The 17,929-nt window shown below is 41.1% G+C and overlaps 1 protein-coding gene and 1 long non-coding RNA gene across 10 annotated transcripts in view; one reads left to right on the top strand and one right to left on the bottom strand.

Moving 5' to 3' along the window:
* The window catches only part of LOC110836787 (uncharacterized), a 648,071-nt gene that overhangs the window by 78,951 nt on the left and 551,191 nt on the right, over nucleotides 1-17,929 (bottom strand). For all 7 annotated transcript variants that reach the window (XM_087340435.1, XM_087340440.1, XM_087340434.1 and 4 more), the window contains 2 exons: nucleotides 10,105-10,318; nucleotides 8,703-8,847 (listed from right to left, as the gene is read on the bottom strand). In XM_087340435.1, coding sequence (XP_087196561.1) covers nucleotides 8,703-8,847; nucleotides 10,105-10,318 — 359 coding nt within the window. The remainder of the gene's footprint in view (nucleotides 1-8,702; nucleotides 8,848-10,104; nucleotides 10,319-17,929) is intronic.
* LOC110836788 (uncharacterized) overlaps nucleotides 1-17,929 on the top strand; it is a 229,735-nt gene that overhangs the window by 154,749 nt on the left and 57,057 nt on the right. The gene's annotated exons all lie outside the window — the stretch shown is intronic.

Here is a 17,929-nt window from a genome sequence, read left to right as displayed (position 1 = left end):
GATAGTTTTATTTTACTTTTTTGAGATGATAAAGTTGCGTCATATTGTGATAAATATATATTTGTTTAAATCTTGTCAGTCTAATCACAATAAAATTCCTTCGAATTCGATATTAAAAATACAATAAAATCTGGAAAAAAACATCATTTGAAATCTGATAAAACACCTGACTAAAAGTTGCATTTAAGAAATTATATTTAAGTTTATATAATTTTATACACCTGAAGATGGTTCTTTTAAAACTGAAACATGTCGTGTAAAAAAGTGATGTTCTAATGTAAATCGAACATTTCGATAGAGAACATCATTTAATATATTTTAAATATTTAAATGTTAATTATAGTAATGTTTTAATATTTAATAGGAATTTTATTGTGATTAGACTGACAAGATTTAAACAAATATTTATATACGAGGCGCGTCCTCAAAGTAAGTTTCCCACTCGTCCCACAGCTAGCAAACCTTATATTGCGCGAAGCGACTGTGCGTACGTGATAGAGCAATGACGTAGCATGGCGCATGCACTAACGGCACCTCCCGCGTTCTCACAGTAGCATCGTTGCAGCTGTTGAAGATGGAGGTTCTTATTCCAGCTCCCGCCGACTATGAAGTGCGGTCAGTGATAACGCTAGGCCGCACACTGCTCGACGGACAGCAAGTCTCCTGCAGGAGTTCAGCTGGGAGGTGTTTAATCATTCACCCTACAGCCCGGACCTCGCTCCCAGTGATTTCCATCTTTTCCTACACCTCAAGAAATTCCTGTCCGGTCAGCGTCAGCGTTTTGAGAATGACAGAGAGGCGGAGATGGTTGTCACACAGTGGTTCCAATCCCAGGCGGCAGACTTCTACGACACAGGTATTCAAAAGTTGGTCCCACGGTATGACCAATGTCTCAATTCCGGTGGCGAATATGTTGAAAAATAGCTGGACACTTGCTGTATCTGTTGCAATAAATATTTCCATGAAATTGTGTTTTGTTTCTGTAAACGGCCCCAGGGAAACTTACTTTGAGGACGAGCCTCGTATATATATATATATATATATATATATATATATATATATATATGTCATAAGAAGAATCAGATTACTGATAATTAATTAAACAAAGTATAATAATTATTATGAAATAAAATAAATGAAATGAAGGATTAGGACAATTTAAAGCGAAAAATTATAAGGAATTACCTGTCTACTGTGCAAATATATCTTCAGTCTGTGTAATCCTAAATGGCAGGCCAAGTTTCATACCAATACAAAACTACAGGTAACACTAGGGATTTTTAAATTTTATTTTCATCTTTAAGGTTTCAGGTACCATCAAACGGGAAGAGAGGAGATTCTGATACTGAAATTAATGGTAGCAAACTGTCCCGAAATTTGTTCTTTGTTTCAATTTCTTTTTCGATGTAATTTCATTTTTATTTAAGTTTTTGGCTGGTATTACCTGCAAATGACATCATTAGGTAACGAATGATTATACTGGAGTAACTTCGACTTCGAATTACGAACACTGAGTGATATTTGTGAATACCACACATCGTACATCGGTGCATAAGCCTTTGTTACGCGGCTGAGTGAAGTCTCTCTGTGTGGTTTAATGACAATCATAATCTTCAGCTTTGCTGTTCGCTGTTAACCATTTGCTGTACCCTCAAGGACTCCGTCTTTGTAACTGTTCACACCGCCAACTCATCTCACTAATCGCTTGAAACCCGTAACGACCCTGACTCCCAGCAAAAGTGTCTTGCCCCGAGAAGTGCTGATATCTCGACCCAAAGGCAACTTGTACAGCGGGATGTCGCAAAACAAGGGGCCCCCCAGCTGCGAAAAAATGCCGATACAACTAATCAACGTTGGTAACAGATCCCGAGGGTCCAGAGTTGATGATATCGAAGCATGCTCTTGGTACATCTTAATGTTATCCTCTCATACATAAGATTATAATTCGCTCGTTTATTTTATAATCACTACGCAGTTTTCTCCTTCCGTAGAGCAAGGCTTTAGACGTACTAACGCTGGAATTATGGAATTTTGAACACAGAAAAATACGCGTTACCAACCCTGAGAAACGACAAGTATCTCAGCTAGTAAACAAATTCCCTGCAGTTTATGGAAGACAAAGGTTCGCTACGGTTCAGGAGAGCCCACCATCGGCCCACACTCCGAAGCATTTACATAGTATCTTCCCATCTATGCTTAGGTCTTCCAACTTCACAACTAATATACACGCAATTCTCATTCGTGATAAATTTTATCTGCCTTGGTCTGATCTCTTTTGTTGATAAGGATTTATTAAAGATCTCGTTGCATCAATTTCTCCAGCGTTCTGTTAAATAATAAAACATATGAGCGTCAGATGCGTACGTCATTGCAGTGTTACGAACACTGTTCAGTCTTGAGTCACACAGACGACCGCTGTTTTACGTCAAATACTGTCAGGTCTCTCTGCACACCATTTCGGCGAATCCAGGACTGCGATTACCCTCGTTTCCGGCACGTCTTAATACACTCTTAGCCTGAGACTCGGCAACCCGCTCGGCACTACGTAGTAATGGTCTAATCCGAAAGGATTCCGTGAGTAATCAGCTGCAGTTGGTCGGACCCGGGGTCAGGTTTATTCCTTCCTCTGCCCTTCTGCACTCCTAAGTTCCAGGTCATTTGTCCTGAGCCCTTCCGCTCCTTAGGCGAAATGAAAGAAAGGTAAAAACCATTGTCCATCAGTAGAAGCCGTAATACGAATCAGTTTCGCTCAAAAGTGAGGTATGTCTTCCTGATATGAAGATTTCTGTCTTCTGGGTTATTGCGCTGTGTAGTCTGGTCGATGTTTACCAACGTTTCAGAGGTCATACTGCCTCCGTCATCAGGGCGATGAGTATGAAGATTTCTGTCTTCTGGGTTATTGCGCTGTGTAGTCTGGTCGATGTTAACCAACGTTTCAGAGGTCATACTGCCTCCGTCATCAGAGTATGAAGATTTCTGTCTTCTGGGTTATTGCGCTGTGTAGTCTGGGCGATGTTAACCAACGTTTCGGAGGTCATACTGCCTCCGTCATCAGAGTATGAAGATTTCTGTCTTCTGGGTTGTTGCGCTGTGTAGTCTGGTCGATGTTTACCAACGTTTCAGAGGTCATACTGCCTCCGTCATCAGGGCGATGAGTATGAAGATTTCTGTCTTCTGGGTTATTGCGCTGTGTAGTCTGGTCGATGTTAACCAACGTTTCAGAGGTCATACTGCCTCCGTCATCAGGGCGATGAGTATGAAGATTTCTGTCTTCTGGGTTATTGCGCTGTGTAGTCTGGGCGATGTTAACCAACGTTTCGGAGGTCATACTGCCTCCGTCATCAGAGTATGAAGATTTCTGTCTTCTGGGTTGTTGCGCTGTGTAGTCTGGTCGATGTTAACCAACGTTTCAGAGGTCATACTGCCTCCGTCATCAGAGTATGAAGATTTCCGTCTTCTGGGTTGTTGCGCTGTGTAGTCTGGTCGATGTTAACCAACGTTTCAGAGGTCATACTGCCTCCGTCATCAGAGTATGAAGATTTCCGTCTTCTGGGTTCTTGCGCTGTGTAGTCTGGTCGAGGTTTACAACGTTTCAGAGGTCATACTGCCTCCGTCATCAGGGCGATGAGTCTGAAGATTTCTGTCTTCTGGGTTGTTGCGCCGTGTAGTATGGTCGATGTTTACCAACGTTTCAGAGGTCATACTGCCTCCATCATCAGGGCGATGAATATGAAGATTTCTGTCTTCTGGGTTGTTGCGCTGTGTAGTCTGGTCGATGTTAACCAACGTTTCAGAGGTCATACTGCCTCCATCATCAGGGCGATGAATATGAAGATTTCTGTCTTCTGGGTTGTTGCGCTGTGTAGTCTGGTCGAGGTTTACAACGTTTCAGAGGTCATACTGCCTCCGTCATCAGGGCGATGAGTATGAAGATTTCTGTCTTCTGGGTTATTGCGCTGTGTAGTCTGGTCGATGTTAACCAACGTTTCGGAGGTCATACTGCCTCCGTCATCAGGACGTTGAATATGTTACATCTCTTAGAACGAAGCATAAACGAATTCTGGACCATAATAACGCGTTCCTGGTGAAAAGTTAGCTTAATCCATTATCTAAATTAATCCGTTGCTTCCGTTCTTTGTCTTGTGAAGAAGATGTTACAGCCGGGCGTACCGTTGGCACATCTGTGAGCGTTAAATTGTAAATTTACCACAAACTCCACGCGAACGTGTTCACGAAACAGTGCAATTAGAGTACTTCGGATTCTTGGTCTTGTATGACAACTCGGAATACATCATCACGAAAGTTGAAATCGCTTGAAGATCATCACTGTTTTCGTCTTAAAGGGACACGCTTCATACCAGTATCTTTCAAGTCATGTACGGACAGTTACAACTTGTCTTGAGCCAACTCAATTTAGCCCAGCATCTCAAAACCTACCCCTTAAAGATCAACTTTCTCCCCAGATTCCCCTACTCGTATTCTGCATGCTGCATGTACCGCTCATCATTCTCTTGATTACATCAGCGAGTGGGAGGGGCAAATATCTGTGTTCGTCAAAGACGGTGAAGTCTAAATTATCAGAAAACGAAATTTCTATTTCAGTCCGGGCGGAGACAGGAAATAGGATGGTCCTCAGACCTGAAGGGCAGATGAGAGGATAATATTAAAATGTACCTTAGATAAAAAGTTCACAGTGAAATTAATCTTATAGTCGCAGATGAGAGGATAACATTAAAATGCACCTTAAATAAAAAGTTCACAGTAAAATTAATCTTATAGTCGCAGATGAGAGGATAATATTAAAATGCACCTTAGATAAAAAGTTCACAGTAAAATTAATCTTATAGTCGCAGATGAGAGGATAATATTAAAATGTACCTTAGATAAAAAGTTCACAGTAAAATTAATCTTATAGTCGCAGATGAGAGGATAATATTAAAATGCACCTTAGATAAAAAGTTCACAGTAAAATTAATCTTATAGTCGCAGATGAGAGGATAATATTAAAATGCACCTTAGATAAAAAGTTCACAGTAAAATTAATCTTATAGTCGCAGATGAGAGGATAATATTAAAATGTACCTTAGATAAAAAGTTCACAGTAAAATTAATCTTATAGTCGCAGATGAGAGGATAATATTAAAATGCACCTTAGATAAAAAGTTCACAGTAAAATTAATCTTATAGTCGCAGATGAGAGGATAATATTAAAATGCACCTTAGATAAAAAGTTCACAGTAAAATTAATCTTATAGTCGCAGATGAGAGGATAATATTAAAATGCACCTTAGATAAAAAGTTCACAGTAAAATTAATCTTATAGTCGCAGATGAGAGGATAATATTAAAATGTACCTTAGATAAAAAGTTCACAGTAAAATTAATCTTATAGTCGCAGATGAGAGGATAATATTAAAATGTACCTTAGATAAAAAGTTCACAGTAAAATTAATCTTATAGTCGCAGATGAGAGGATAATATTAAAATGCACCTTAGATAAAAAGTTCACAGTAAAATTAATCTTATAGTCGCAGATGAGAGGATAATATTAAAATGCACCTTAGATAAAAAGTTCACAGTAAAATTAATCTTATAGTCGCAGATGAGAGGATAATATTAAAATGCACCTTAGATAAAAAGTTCACAGTAAAATTAATCTTATAGTCGCAGATGAGAGGATAATATTAAAATGTACCTTAGATAAAAAGTTCACAGTAAAATTAATTTCATAGTCGCAGATGAGAGGATAATATTAAAATGTACCTTAGATAAAAAGTTCACAGTAAAATTAATCTTATAGTTGCAGATGAGAGGATAATATTAAAATGTACCTTAGATAAAAATTAATTGGACTGTTCTCCTGGGTTGGGATGAGATAAGGAGCCGGGTTAATGTAGAAACGGCTTTCAAATCTCGAGTTCCACTAAAGCTGACAATTTCTTGATTACCTGCTCTGTGTAATTAATTACTTATTACTGTAGTGCAAACGAGATGTTATTACATTTCGTAACTGTAATCGATCAAGTGGTGTAATTTGCCAGGTATTGGAAAAACGTTCAAGTCTTAATCAAACGTGTAACAGTAAAAATTCGAAGAATGAGATGGAGTTAGCCAAATAAGTGGCGTATGTACCTCCTTCAAGACACTTCAGCGCAGTATCGCTCGGAGAATGATCTCAGTCGGTCACATAATCAGAAATGGTGGAACGGTTTGTGCTGTGTGGGCATCAGACGAATTGGCGAGGTGGTGTTTGGTAGGAACCTACATCTTTTTTCCTGAAACATTTAGCAGAGGCCTTAACACAAGCGAGGATGTCGCATCTAAACAGCAGACTTCAATAAGTTACCGATCGAGCTGCTGTAGATTTAATGGCGCGTCAGAGGCAGCTCGGAATTGAACGGAAACTTGATTTGTCTTCAGTTACCGCTTACTGATGAAAGATACGACCACATAAACTGGTCTGGACTATAACGATCACTGGGCGAATATAAGAAACAGTACAAATAGAAACACTGGCGTTAATAAGGAGGCTGGTTCAGACGTCAACGCGGAGAGAAAAAAGTATGCGACCACGCGGGACAGAATCATAAAGACAGCCAATGAAATCATAACGAAGTTCAAATCACAATGAACCGCAGATAACATTTTCAACCGGAAAAAGTAATTCCACGTCAGACTTCAAGGGAATTCTTCACTACAGCTGTAGTGTCGTGATGACATCGGAGTATGTCTATGTAGAAATACCGTCGCTTACGGACCCTTTGTCCATCCCCCAGGTGATAGATAACACGAGTGAATATTGAGCAGCAATGGAATTATACTGAAAGGGGGGGAAAACTGAACTTTGTCCACCACAAATCCGAAATGAAGTGTCCTAGAAGCGATCCCGGGACTCCGCGCTAAGAATTCGACGAAGCTGTCGCATGATTGTGGGACGCTCGTGAGTGCTGAATACGCAGGCTGGCGTCGGATCTGTTTTAGCTCTGTTAATTTCATTCGTTTTTCCTCGTGCGAGTTGACATTTTCGCATGTGGTTTGTTTTTCATCTGTAGATCAACGATGTATGTAAATGACGAATCGCTTTCTCTGACAAGTTATAATGAATTAAGCTGATTAAAATTTTCCACACGAAGGAATGGCTCGTTGTTAATTCAGGTTCGATCTTCGTGTTGCCTGTAATAGTTCACACATATTTACAACAATACTTGTCAATCACTTCCGAGAAATTATTCCCCCTAGATTCGTCGAGTACCTTCAAACACAGAGGTTTTTAATTGTCTGGTATTAAAAATCTGTAAATAGCGCTTAAACATACAGAATTTAGTTCCAAATGGAATCAAAAATTTTAAGAGAGAGAGTAGGATAATCTGAGGTCTGAGGAAAATTTTTGTTGCTTTGGAATTTTGTGACATGGACTGGCAGGTAGATGCTAACGTTTAGGAGAAATAAATTGTCTCAATCTTCAGGGCTGAAGTGACTTCGTGATGTGATCTGGTTTGATCTCCCTTTCCCTTACAGGGTAGCCAACTTTGTGCAATAAACCAAGTTAAACAGAACTTCAATTTAACAGGACAAAAGCGTAGAACACATACACTGTGCCTTTCGGGCTATTCGGCTTTTAAACAAAATAACAATCAGTTAGAACACAGATCACATTAAATAAACCGTGTTTTACTAACGGCCTTTGAATCATTTTGAACTCGGAGCACAAAATGGAAAGATAAATATTTACACTGGATGCATATTTATACACGACGTATCAAACAAAGAGTTTTTGTTACACTGTGTTCATGTTTAAGCAGAGCGATTACATGACTAAGAAAATTTGAAACAAGAAAACGTCCCTCGCTGGAGGCAGCCTCATCCTACTCTGTTGAAGCCCCCGGCGAGCTTGGAACTCAATTAAAAAAATAACACGCTTCATTATATGTTAGTTTAAACTGGAATTAGTTATAACGCCACACGCGTGCTGGGCTAACACGGTTTCTTCTCACTTGGTACAGAACACGGGACTTCCCAGCGCCAGATAACATTGTCATTAATTAATTCCAGCACCGCACCTGAGGAAACTCTTGACAGATCTCCTGGTCTGCGAGTTCAGACTTTAATTCTAATTAACTACGCACACGCAAAGCCGAAACCAGAATCTGACAGGCAGAAAATCATGGGCTGCAGCGCCGTGTAGTCTGGTAGAAGTTTACCGACGTTTCGGAGGTCGTTGCTGCCTCCATCATCAGGGCGATGTGTGACCCATCGTTGGTAAACTTATACCAGACTACTTTTCGTGTACTATTCCTGACACGTGAGGAATTAAAAACTGAATCCGTTTGAAAGTTTATAAGTAACGAGTTATCCGCCTGCAGTTCACTCACAAATGTAATTTTCTGCAGACAAGTATGACGCCAAAGATGGCGGTCTTCTGGGTTCTTGCGTTTTATTGTCTGGCAGATGTTTACTTCTATCATCAAGGCGATAAGGAAAAAGCGCGCCAGGAACGGTTTTATCTCAAATAAATTCCAGGCGTACTAATGATAGAGGTAGGAATTACCTCCGAAACGTCGGAAAATTTTTATCGGACCTAACGGCTCATAAACTCCCCGAAGAAGCATGCAGAGGGAAGTGTAATTCGCAAACAAGCTCCTATAAGTTGTTATAAACCCTGTAAACATGGCGGTCAGACCGAAGTTCCCGTCAACGTCTTACCTAAACGTCCGCTCGCCCACGTGCTGGATCCTGTTGCTCATTAGCCGCAACGACTGGATCTGTGAGCCGCTCAACGCCTCGTTTTCGAGCTCTTCCAGACCGGAGCTCACCACATCCACGTGCTCCACCTGTCCCCCCGGGAACTCTGCAACAAGCATAACAGTGTGTTGACAAAACTCCGCAGTCCATGTACGGAGGGAACACTACTTCACAGGGGATGACATACGAACGACAAGTCTACTTCCTTCAGAGGGAAACACGAAGCTGTCACCGGTCGTACGAATTTGTACGACTGCTGTTAGCAGTTGGTTTTACGCTAACAGTCCGCTGTAATGAACAGTCATGGACGACCGGGGTTTCCACCTTCAGGAAAACATTGTTCTTAAGGAGGAGTAGATATAGCCAACGTTTTCCCTTGGTCCCTTCACAAAACACCAAAATATTCTCGAATGTTTCCGAATGATCCCTTTTAATCAAGTTATATTTTCTGATAATCATAAATTTCTATGCATTTACAAAAGTACCGGATTTGTTTATTTTCAAACAGGACACATTTTAAGTAACGTCTTGTTTGACAACGCTTTGTGGTGGTGTTTTATCATCGTGACCCCAAAGGCTCTTTCGTTGTAACACGTATTTAATTGAAAAAAAAAATTGTCAACATCGAATCTGGTGAGAAAATCAAATTGTGTCGAAATATGTTCTTGGTCGCGTAGATTCTTCCGAGAATCATCGTAGTTCGCCACAAGCAACGCGACCCGTCCCCATGACCTTTCAACCTTTGTTTTATTTGAACTCGGCCGTACCAATTCTTGCGACCAGAGACCCACAGTTAAATAACATAATTCATGTGACATTTGGGGCGAGAGTTCAGATTCTATTCTTATGGGTTGTCACACCGTGTAGTCTAGAAGGGCAAGAGGATTGGTCAATCAGAGGACAGGAAGACGAGATGAGGAAAATTAGAAGGCGGAAAGCATAATGCAGAGGCAGGCTGAGTCAAGATGAGGTCATGTCCTGTACCTGACAGTAATTTCTGTCGGCTCCTTCAGACTCTCTGCGAGAAGGTCCCGTTACTTTATGAGAGAGAAAACATGTTCCCAGTTCATGAGGACAGGACGGACCTCATTTCCCGGAAGAATCCGGCCCGAGCGTCTGGATATTTAGGTCATGAATCCTAAGGACATGACATCATAAGTTTTCTCTGTGTTCTGAAGAGAGTCCTCCCTCCTGACCATGACCTCAATGAAAAGTCTTGTTTGCCCCCTCAAATTCCGCAGTGCTGTATCCAGCATCCGACAGTGCGACGGCCCTTTTTACGACCAGAATTTGCACACGATGGATGTGTATCTTTTTGCCAATTTCTCGTCAAACCTCAAGAACAAACAAATCTAGGAATTACCGGGCAGTTTTGAGAACGGAACGCCGACACAGATGATGTCTCTGACGCTGTCCAGAGACTTGGGGGTGGTGAAGTGGATTCCCCGGGTGTCTCCTCCTCCAAACTTGCACGAGCACATGGAGTTGAAGGTGCAGGGGGCTACCTGTTGCCCCCAGCAAGGAGGGGGTGCAACTCCCAGCATCAGAAGCGCGGTTATGGTCAGGTGGAGAGTCATCTGAAACAGACGAGAACAGGGCGTCACTTCGATTTGCTTGTGGTCTGTAATGCCACAGTTCGGCCTCGCACTGTGGCGTAGTCGGGCGACATGTGTGGATGTCAATCCGCGTGACACACACACACACAAAGGAAACAAGCATTTCGTTTATCAAATATCAATAATTTACGTAGTTAAATGATAACTCAGCCACTCAACGAGGAATACGTATCGACCTAAAACTCATTAACAAACTTTATTTTACAGATAATAAATACACTGGGAATAGTTTTCATGAATGTCGCAGGTAATTATACAGTTTGCTAATTAAAATTAAAAAAAATACTTTTAATCAATCACATACAAGGTCTGAATCCAACGTACATATACTCATACTTAAAAATTATGTGATGATCGTGAAATTAACTCAAGATGTTTAAATTTAAAGTATTTAAAATATCACAATATAACACGAAATATCTTCTGTCTTTTTTAATTAATGGATTGAGTTCCTAGATGAATTTGTCCTCGTGCATTGGCTCCACTAGACAAATATTAACAGTTACACTAATGGGTCTTCCTCCGGTGGACAGCGTTCATGTGTGTTCTTATACGCTTCGGTGTGATACTTAGTGTACAATATTTTTAACTGATTTAAAATATAAAGTGATTCTGTCACGACGTTTCAATATTACAATTACACAAATAATATTTAAATTCGACGTACAGAAACAGGGCCTGAAGGTCCTGACTACACGTTCAAATGGAGGGCTTTTGTGGGCCCAGAGAATTTGATCGAATTCAGTGAAAGCTTGAAGTCACATACGGCTTCTTACGTTTAGGTTGAACACACAATTACGTGAAATGTTTGAAGGTTAAAATTCATGTATGGTTAATTTGGGTCTATATCAGTCACGTATTTACTTTATTCGATACAGGAAACGAATAAATAAAACTATAAAACATAATTATTTATGAAATTTGAATAGGATTAAATTAATTATTGTGCACATATGTGCAGAATTCTAAATCGATAAGGCTTTGACCGGGATGTTCTTTTGTTAAATCTTATGTGGTACCGCCTGATTCGACTTCTAATGGTTAAGTGAAGTGTTTTCTTCGCGGTACGGTCTGGATTCGTAAATATTATGAAGACGAGCTTCGGCTTCAAAGGGTTAACCAGCTGATTTTCGTAATGGTGAGGTGTAGTGTTTTCTTCGCGGTACGGACTGAATTCATAAATAATATTCAGACGATCTTCGCCTTCAAAGGGTTAAAACATAAAATATGAATCAGAATTTAAAAAACTTATGAAGGTTGCAATATACAGAGTAACATTTACACAAGAACTAACTTTTTAATCGACGTTTAATATCTTTTACTGACATAGGTTTCGCTGTACATCGTGTGAAGTGTACCAATGCGGAAATTCTACACAGTGAACATGTTACCACGATGAAAGACGATTACCACGGCAGAGTGGGGAGGGGGTATGAGGTGCACAGATAGCAATACCTCCCCTCCCCCCCCCCTCAGAATGCTCGTTTCATGTTAACACGAGACAATGCGTGTCGCATTCCTAGGATTGCACCAACGCGGCGTCAGGCCAGGAATGAATGGAGCCCGGGCCTTCCAGTTGGTTCATTTCTGCGGTTTGTAAAATAATGGCGGTCACACGGACGAACAGCCAAGACTGATGACGTAATTAACCGCTTGTCTATTGTGTGGACATTTTTGCTGCCAACTCGTTGAATGGAAAGGGATGGCCGTTACAGCTCTCGACTGCACAGCACCGGGGGTGTGTCTCGTATAATGGATATTTCCGGATATGGTCGTATTAACCCACGCTCATTCCCCTCTATTCCTCCCCCTCCCACCTTCGTTAGCGTCGATATATATATAACGTTAGAACAACGTCACATTCGCGTAATCTGAAAATGAATGGTAATGTGGCTATAACTCGCAGGGTCCGAATATCACGGGGGGGACGTGGAACTTTGAAACCTCAAATTTCCTATAATTTAATTGTACTCCGCTTCTATCTGCAATCGATATATGAATTAAACGCTCAGATAAAATGCTATTGTGTCTTTATATTTCGTACGTAGGACTTCAGGGCGTCTTTTAAAAAAATTTGTGTCAAACTGCGTTAAGGACTTTATTTCGCAAATAATTGCTAAAATTCTCAATGCTTAAAAAAAGTTAATAAGCCGACGAACGTGTAGGGGTCGCTCACGGTCACTGTCTCAAAATCTGGCTGGAGGTACTGAATAAAACTATGAAAGCTCTGTCGTGAACAGTATTGTAAGTCCCCGAACCTTGTATCCTTCGAATGCAATGGAACAAAGGACTTCAACGAGACGTGCGGCGCCTTGTTGAAAATCATCCTTCGTCATGACGACAGTCATATTTTGTACAGGGTGGTCGAAAAGTCATACAACCGTATAAAAATGTTTATTGATGTTTGTAATTCGATTCAGTTCAACTGGATTAATAAACACTTACTCATGAGCCCACGAAGGTCACGTGATGTTGTAACCTGCTCGCGCAAGTTCGTCATTTGTCTTGTAACAGTCGAAGTGCGAGGATGTCTTTTTCATAAAAGGAACATCGAGCATCGGGAAAAGTTAACGAATGCAGTGGACATTCGAACTTTAAAATATATTTTTGTTGTTTCCTCTTTGCAATATAGTCAACATGTGTCAGGAATCGATTGGGGGTCTCTTCGATATGTCTGTCTGTCTGTCTGTCTGTCGTCTGCTTCGCAAAAAAAACATTGTTTTGAAGAAATCCGTTTCGTGTTGCATTTCCGTGATTATGTTACAGTTGGTTTTTGAAAATTTTGTTCGCTTCATTTGTTTCACGTCCTTAAAATGTCTGCCTGTAAGAAAACAAAGGAGTTGCCCGAGAGGGCAGATCTTGTATTTGTAGTGAGTGATCCAGGGTGTTGTTCCTTTAATGGATAAGGCTCCCTTCACACGTGGTTGAGGTACTCTTTGCTTTAAGGTGGTGTCGCGCACAGCACGGGATTAGCGGTCACTGCCCACAGCGTAGGAAATCACTTTGCCGCTGGCCACGACAGTTTATTCACCAGCGACACTCAAACGAACTGAGGACAGCGCCTCAAAACAACCACTTTGTAATTAAGCGGGTGATGTAGAGAGTTTTGAGTGACGCCCTGATGCAGAAGAAACGTGTTTTAACAGCCTCATAACCCATTTCCCCCATGGATTACACACATCTCTCTCCTGATCGAAAATAGAGTTTAAACCAGGGAACTGAGTTGAATCACATCCGATATGTCAGCGCATTCATTATTTGTGGAGACATTTTTATCCGGGTACAGTCTGATTATATCGCCACGGTGGTCTAGCGGTTAGAACGCTGGGGTCTCGGGTTCGATTCCCGGCGGTGCCCGAATTTATAACTTGTATTGGGCAAGGCCGTGGTCTAGGCAACACGGAGTTTTCCTCCGTGGCATCCCAACAATTACTCCATTCACACACAGAAGAAGGCAATGGCAAACCACTTCTGGATCATCTGCCAAGAACGTATATGAACAGGTCCCAGTCCGAGAAAAGGATGGAAGGATCCTGTTCATATGGACCTGTCGTCAGACAGAACACTAAATAATAATAAGATGAGGTGGTCTAGCGGTTAGAACGCTGGCCTTGTAATCCTGGGGTCTCGGGTTCGATTCCCGGCGGTGCCCGAATTTATAACTTGTGTTGGGCAAGGCCGTGGTCTAGGCAACACGGAGTTTTCCTCCGTGGCATCCCAACAATTACTCCATTCACACACAGAAGAAGGCAATGGCAAACCACTTCTGGATCATCTGCCAAGAACGTATATGAACAGGTCCCAGTCCGAGAAGAGAAAAGGATGGAAGGATCCTGTTCATATGGACCTGTCGTCAGACAGAACACTAAATAATAATAAGATGAGGTGGTCTAGCGGTTAGAACGCTGGCCTTGTAATCCTGGGGTCTCGGGTTCGATTCCCGGCGGTGCCCGAATTTATAACTTGTGTTGGGCAAGGCCGTGGTCTAGGCAACACGGAGTTTTCCTCCGTGGCATCCCAACAATTACTCCATTCACACACAGAAGAAGGCAATGGCAAACCACTTCTGGATCATCTGCCAAGAACGTATATGAACAGGTCCCAGTCCGAGAAAAGGATGGAAGGATCCTGTTCATATGGACCTGTCGTCAGACAGAACACTAAATAATAATAAGATGAGGTGGTCTAGCGGTTAGAACGCTGGCCTTGTAATCCTGGGGTCTCGGGTTCGATTCCCGGCGGTGCCCGAATTTATAACTTGTGTTGGGCAAGGCCGTGGTCTAGGCAACACGGAGTTTTCCTCCGTGGCATCCCAACAATTACTCCATTCACACACAGAAGAAGGCAATGGCAAACCACTTCTGGATCATCTGCCAAGAACGTATATGAACAGGTCCCAGTCCGAGAAGAGAAAAGGATGGAAGGATCCTGTTCATATGGACCTGTCGTCAGACAGAACACTAAATAATAATAAGATGAGGTGGTCTAGCGGTTAGAACGCTGGCCTTGTAATCCTGGGGTCTCGGGTTCGATTCCCGGCGGTGCCCGAATTTATAACTTGTGTTGGGCAAGGCCGTGGTCTAGGCAACACGGAGTTTTCCTCCGTGGCATCCCAACAATTACTCCATTCACACACAGAAGAAGGCAATGGCAAACCACTTCTGGATCATCTGCCAAGAACGTATATGAACAGGTCCCAGTCCGAGAAGAGAAAAGGATGGAAGGATCCTGTTCATATGGACCTGTCGTCAGACAGAACACTAAACAAATAAACAGTCTGATTAATTTTTCAAGGGCTACTTTGTGACGCCGCGTGGATTTGTAGGTAGTCTAGATACCAACGTTTCGAGGGAATATACTGCCTCCATTTTCAGGGCGGAAACCTGCTTAGAAGTCGGCATGGCGTCCAAACAGATAATATCTACATCTCCACAGCCGTAAGAGACCCAGATATCACATAATGTTTTCATTTTCACCCTGATTTATAGAAAGTCACCAATGTAAAAAGATATTTATTAAAAATCGAAGGCGTTGTCCAATCTCTCAAAATCGACCTCAAACTCTAGCTGATAATCCGATCCGTTATTGTTGTACACACGTGTTAAGAAATTGTAATAAATTGAATGTACTAATTAACGAGGAATATCACTGTTAATTCAAGGGTTAATGAGGGATAACCAGGGACTATTCTGCTTTTAATGCAATCTGAAGGATACACTGATCTTCAAAAAATGCATTTTTCGATTTAGATTTCTCATAACTCTGTACATTCTTTCCCTTTGCCTGTGTTCCTTAGATGTTATTTTGTATGCGGCGTTGTGTGTGGTTCTTATTGAATTTGGGACGTGTTATGTATATTTTTCACATATTGTCCCTTTCATATTCTTTTCTGGAACTGGCTTTCTGGCTGTTGCAAAGCACTTTAATAAATGAATTCAGTTAGCCCATAAAAGTCACAACGCACATGGATGTACTCAAGTCATGTCGATCAAACAGCGGAAGGCAGACGACAAATTTCTCACGGTGTGCATTTCATTTAGGAACATTCACACTTTTCACATATCTTGTAGAGAAAGGTGATTAAAATTTAGGGATATATGAAATAAAACAAGTGTTGAGGATAATACAGAGTGTCCCAAAAATATGTATACACACGTTCAATAATAAGTACATTTTAATAAACGAAACCATTACATACGTCAGCATTGGCACTTAGTAAATTAGCGAACCTGGTGGAGGTGTTAACAACGACCACCGTCAACTTCGTGGCGCAGCTGACAGGGGTGAGTAACTGACTGACAAATGGCCACCAAAGTTGCTGCTGTGGAAACATCTTTTTGGGACACCCTGTATGGAAATAGGTAAAATCGAGAAGTTTGCGTCGATTTAAAAGCGTCATAATAGTTGCACGTGCGTAAAACATTTTTGAGTGTATCAACCAATATTAATTCTCGTGTTTGGAGTCGCATGAAATACGTAATGCTCATCTACTGCATTTGGGAAGTATTGGTTCTAACTTGAACGTAAGACAGATTGCCGGGCGACAGTAATCTGAGATAAGCCACATAAGATTTCACACGACTCATTTATCATTCACTACATAAAGTGGCGTTGTATTAATCAGCAGGCACAAATGAATTTTAGAAACAGCAAAATATATTAGAATTAAAATGGTGTTTTATCCGGCTACATTTTTGAACCAAAACAGAGATGATTTTAATATAACGCTAATACTTTAGGTTCCATTTTAATATTATCCTCCCGTCCAAGTCCCAGTCTATAAAATTACAAAACCACCCAGTTTCTTATCTTCATGTACACCACATAACATTTCAGTGTAATATTTTTCCAAAAATTTTACGTTTACCAACATCAGAATTCAGGCCAGATGACATAAAGCTGAGTAACTCAATTTAGATAATACACCAACTCTTGTTCGATTAACGCCCAGTGTGGTTTGGTAAAATGCAACCTTTTATACATTATAACTAACCATCATCCTATGAACTGTGTAAGACTTGAGGTTCTCACAGCGGTGAGTATGAAGATATCCGTCTTCTGGGTTATTGCGCTGTGTAGTCTGGTCGATGTTAACCAACGTTTCTGAAACGTTGGTAAACATCGACCAGACTACACAGCGCAACAACCCAGAAGACAGAAATCTTCATACTCATCGCCCTGATGATGGAGGCAGTATGACCTCTGAAACGTTGGTTAACATCGACCAGACTACACAGCGCAACAACCCAGAAGACGGATATCTTCATCCTATGAACTGTATGATTTAATATTAATTAATTTATCTGCCACTGATGATGACCTTTTGAGGTCGAAACGCTTTTTCCACTAAGTGTATTTTCAAGTGTAAACAGTTTTGTTAGAATGCATGATTTTATCAATACAATTCACGGTATGTAAGGCTTTAAGATCTATAGATAGTGGTTCAGTGTTTTAAGATATGTCGTGTCACCAGACATTAGTCTGGAAACGTCTCTATTTCCAGATACGTATTTACTCTAGAATTTATATGTCGAACGTGCTGAGAGATTCTCAGTTGGAAACGTCTTGGTCAGTGTTGTACTTGGTGGTGGAAATATAATCATCACCTTTGGCTTGTTATGGTTCCTGACGCCGGAAGATTACTCAACTACGAAGAACGGAGAAAATGCATATTTCAAATTCTTACTTTCAACATAAATTAATAAATTTACGGAAGGCGGTACTGAGTAAAATGTTGCATGGATGGGAGATATAATATTGAATTACTCGCTCCCGCGTGTTACAAGCGAAGTGCTGGAACGTGAAGGTGACCTATTGTGTAGGTGCGGTGTTTCCGGGGCTGAGAACAGAGCTACTAAACTATGCAGTTCCCTGGGTACGTACGTTATGGTAGACGTAGGAGAAGGAAGTACTTTTTAAATAAAGAATAACACCACGAAGGCAGTGAAGAAGAGACTGAGAGATTAGGTGATCACCTTTGCGTGCAGTCTGGAGCTGTCAGACATGACCACACCTGAGTCAGTGTATTCTGTTCATTGACATCCTTCGGGTGGAAGGATGTGACTTTTGAGC

Source organism: Zootermopsis nevadensis, unplaced genomic scaffold (genome assembly GCF_977971745.1).
Source record: "Zootermopsis nevadensis isolate Lab colony 2312 unplaced genomic scaffold, Znev_1.0 Znev_ptg000061l, whole genome shotgun sequence".
In the NCBI taxonomy this organism is placed as follows: domain Eukaryota; kingdom Metazoa; phylum Arthropoda; class Insecta; order Blattodea; family Termopsidae; genus Zootermopsis; species Zootermopsis nevadensis.
This window is presented reverse-complemented; position numbering and strand designations above follow the sequence as displayed.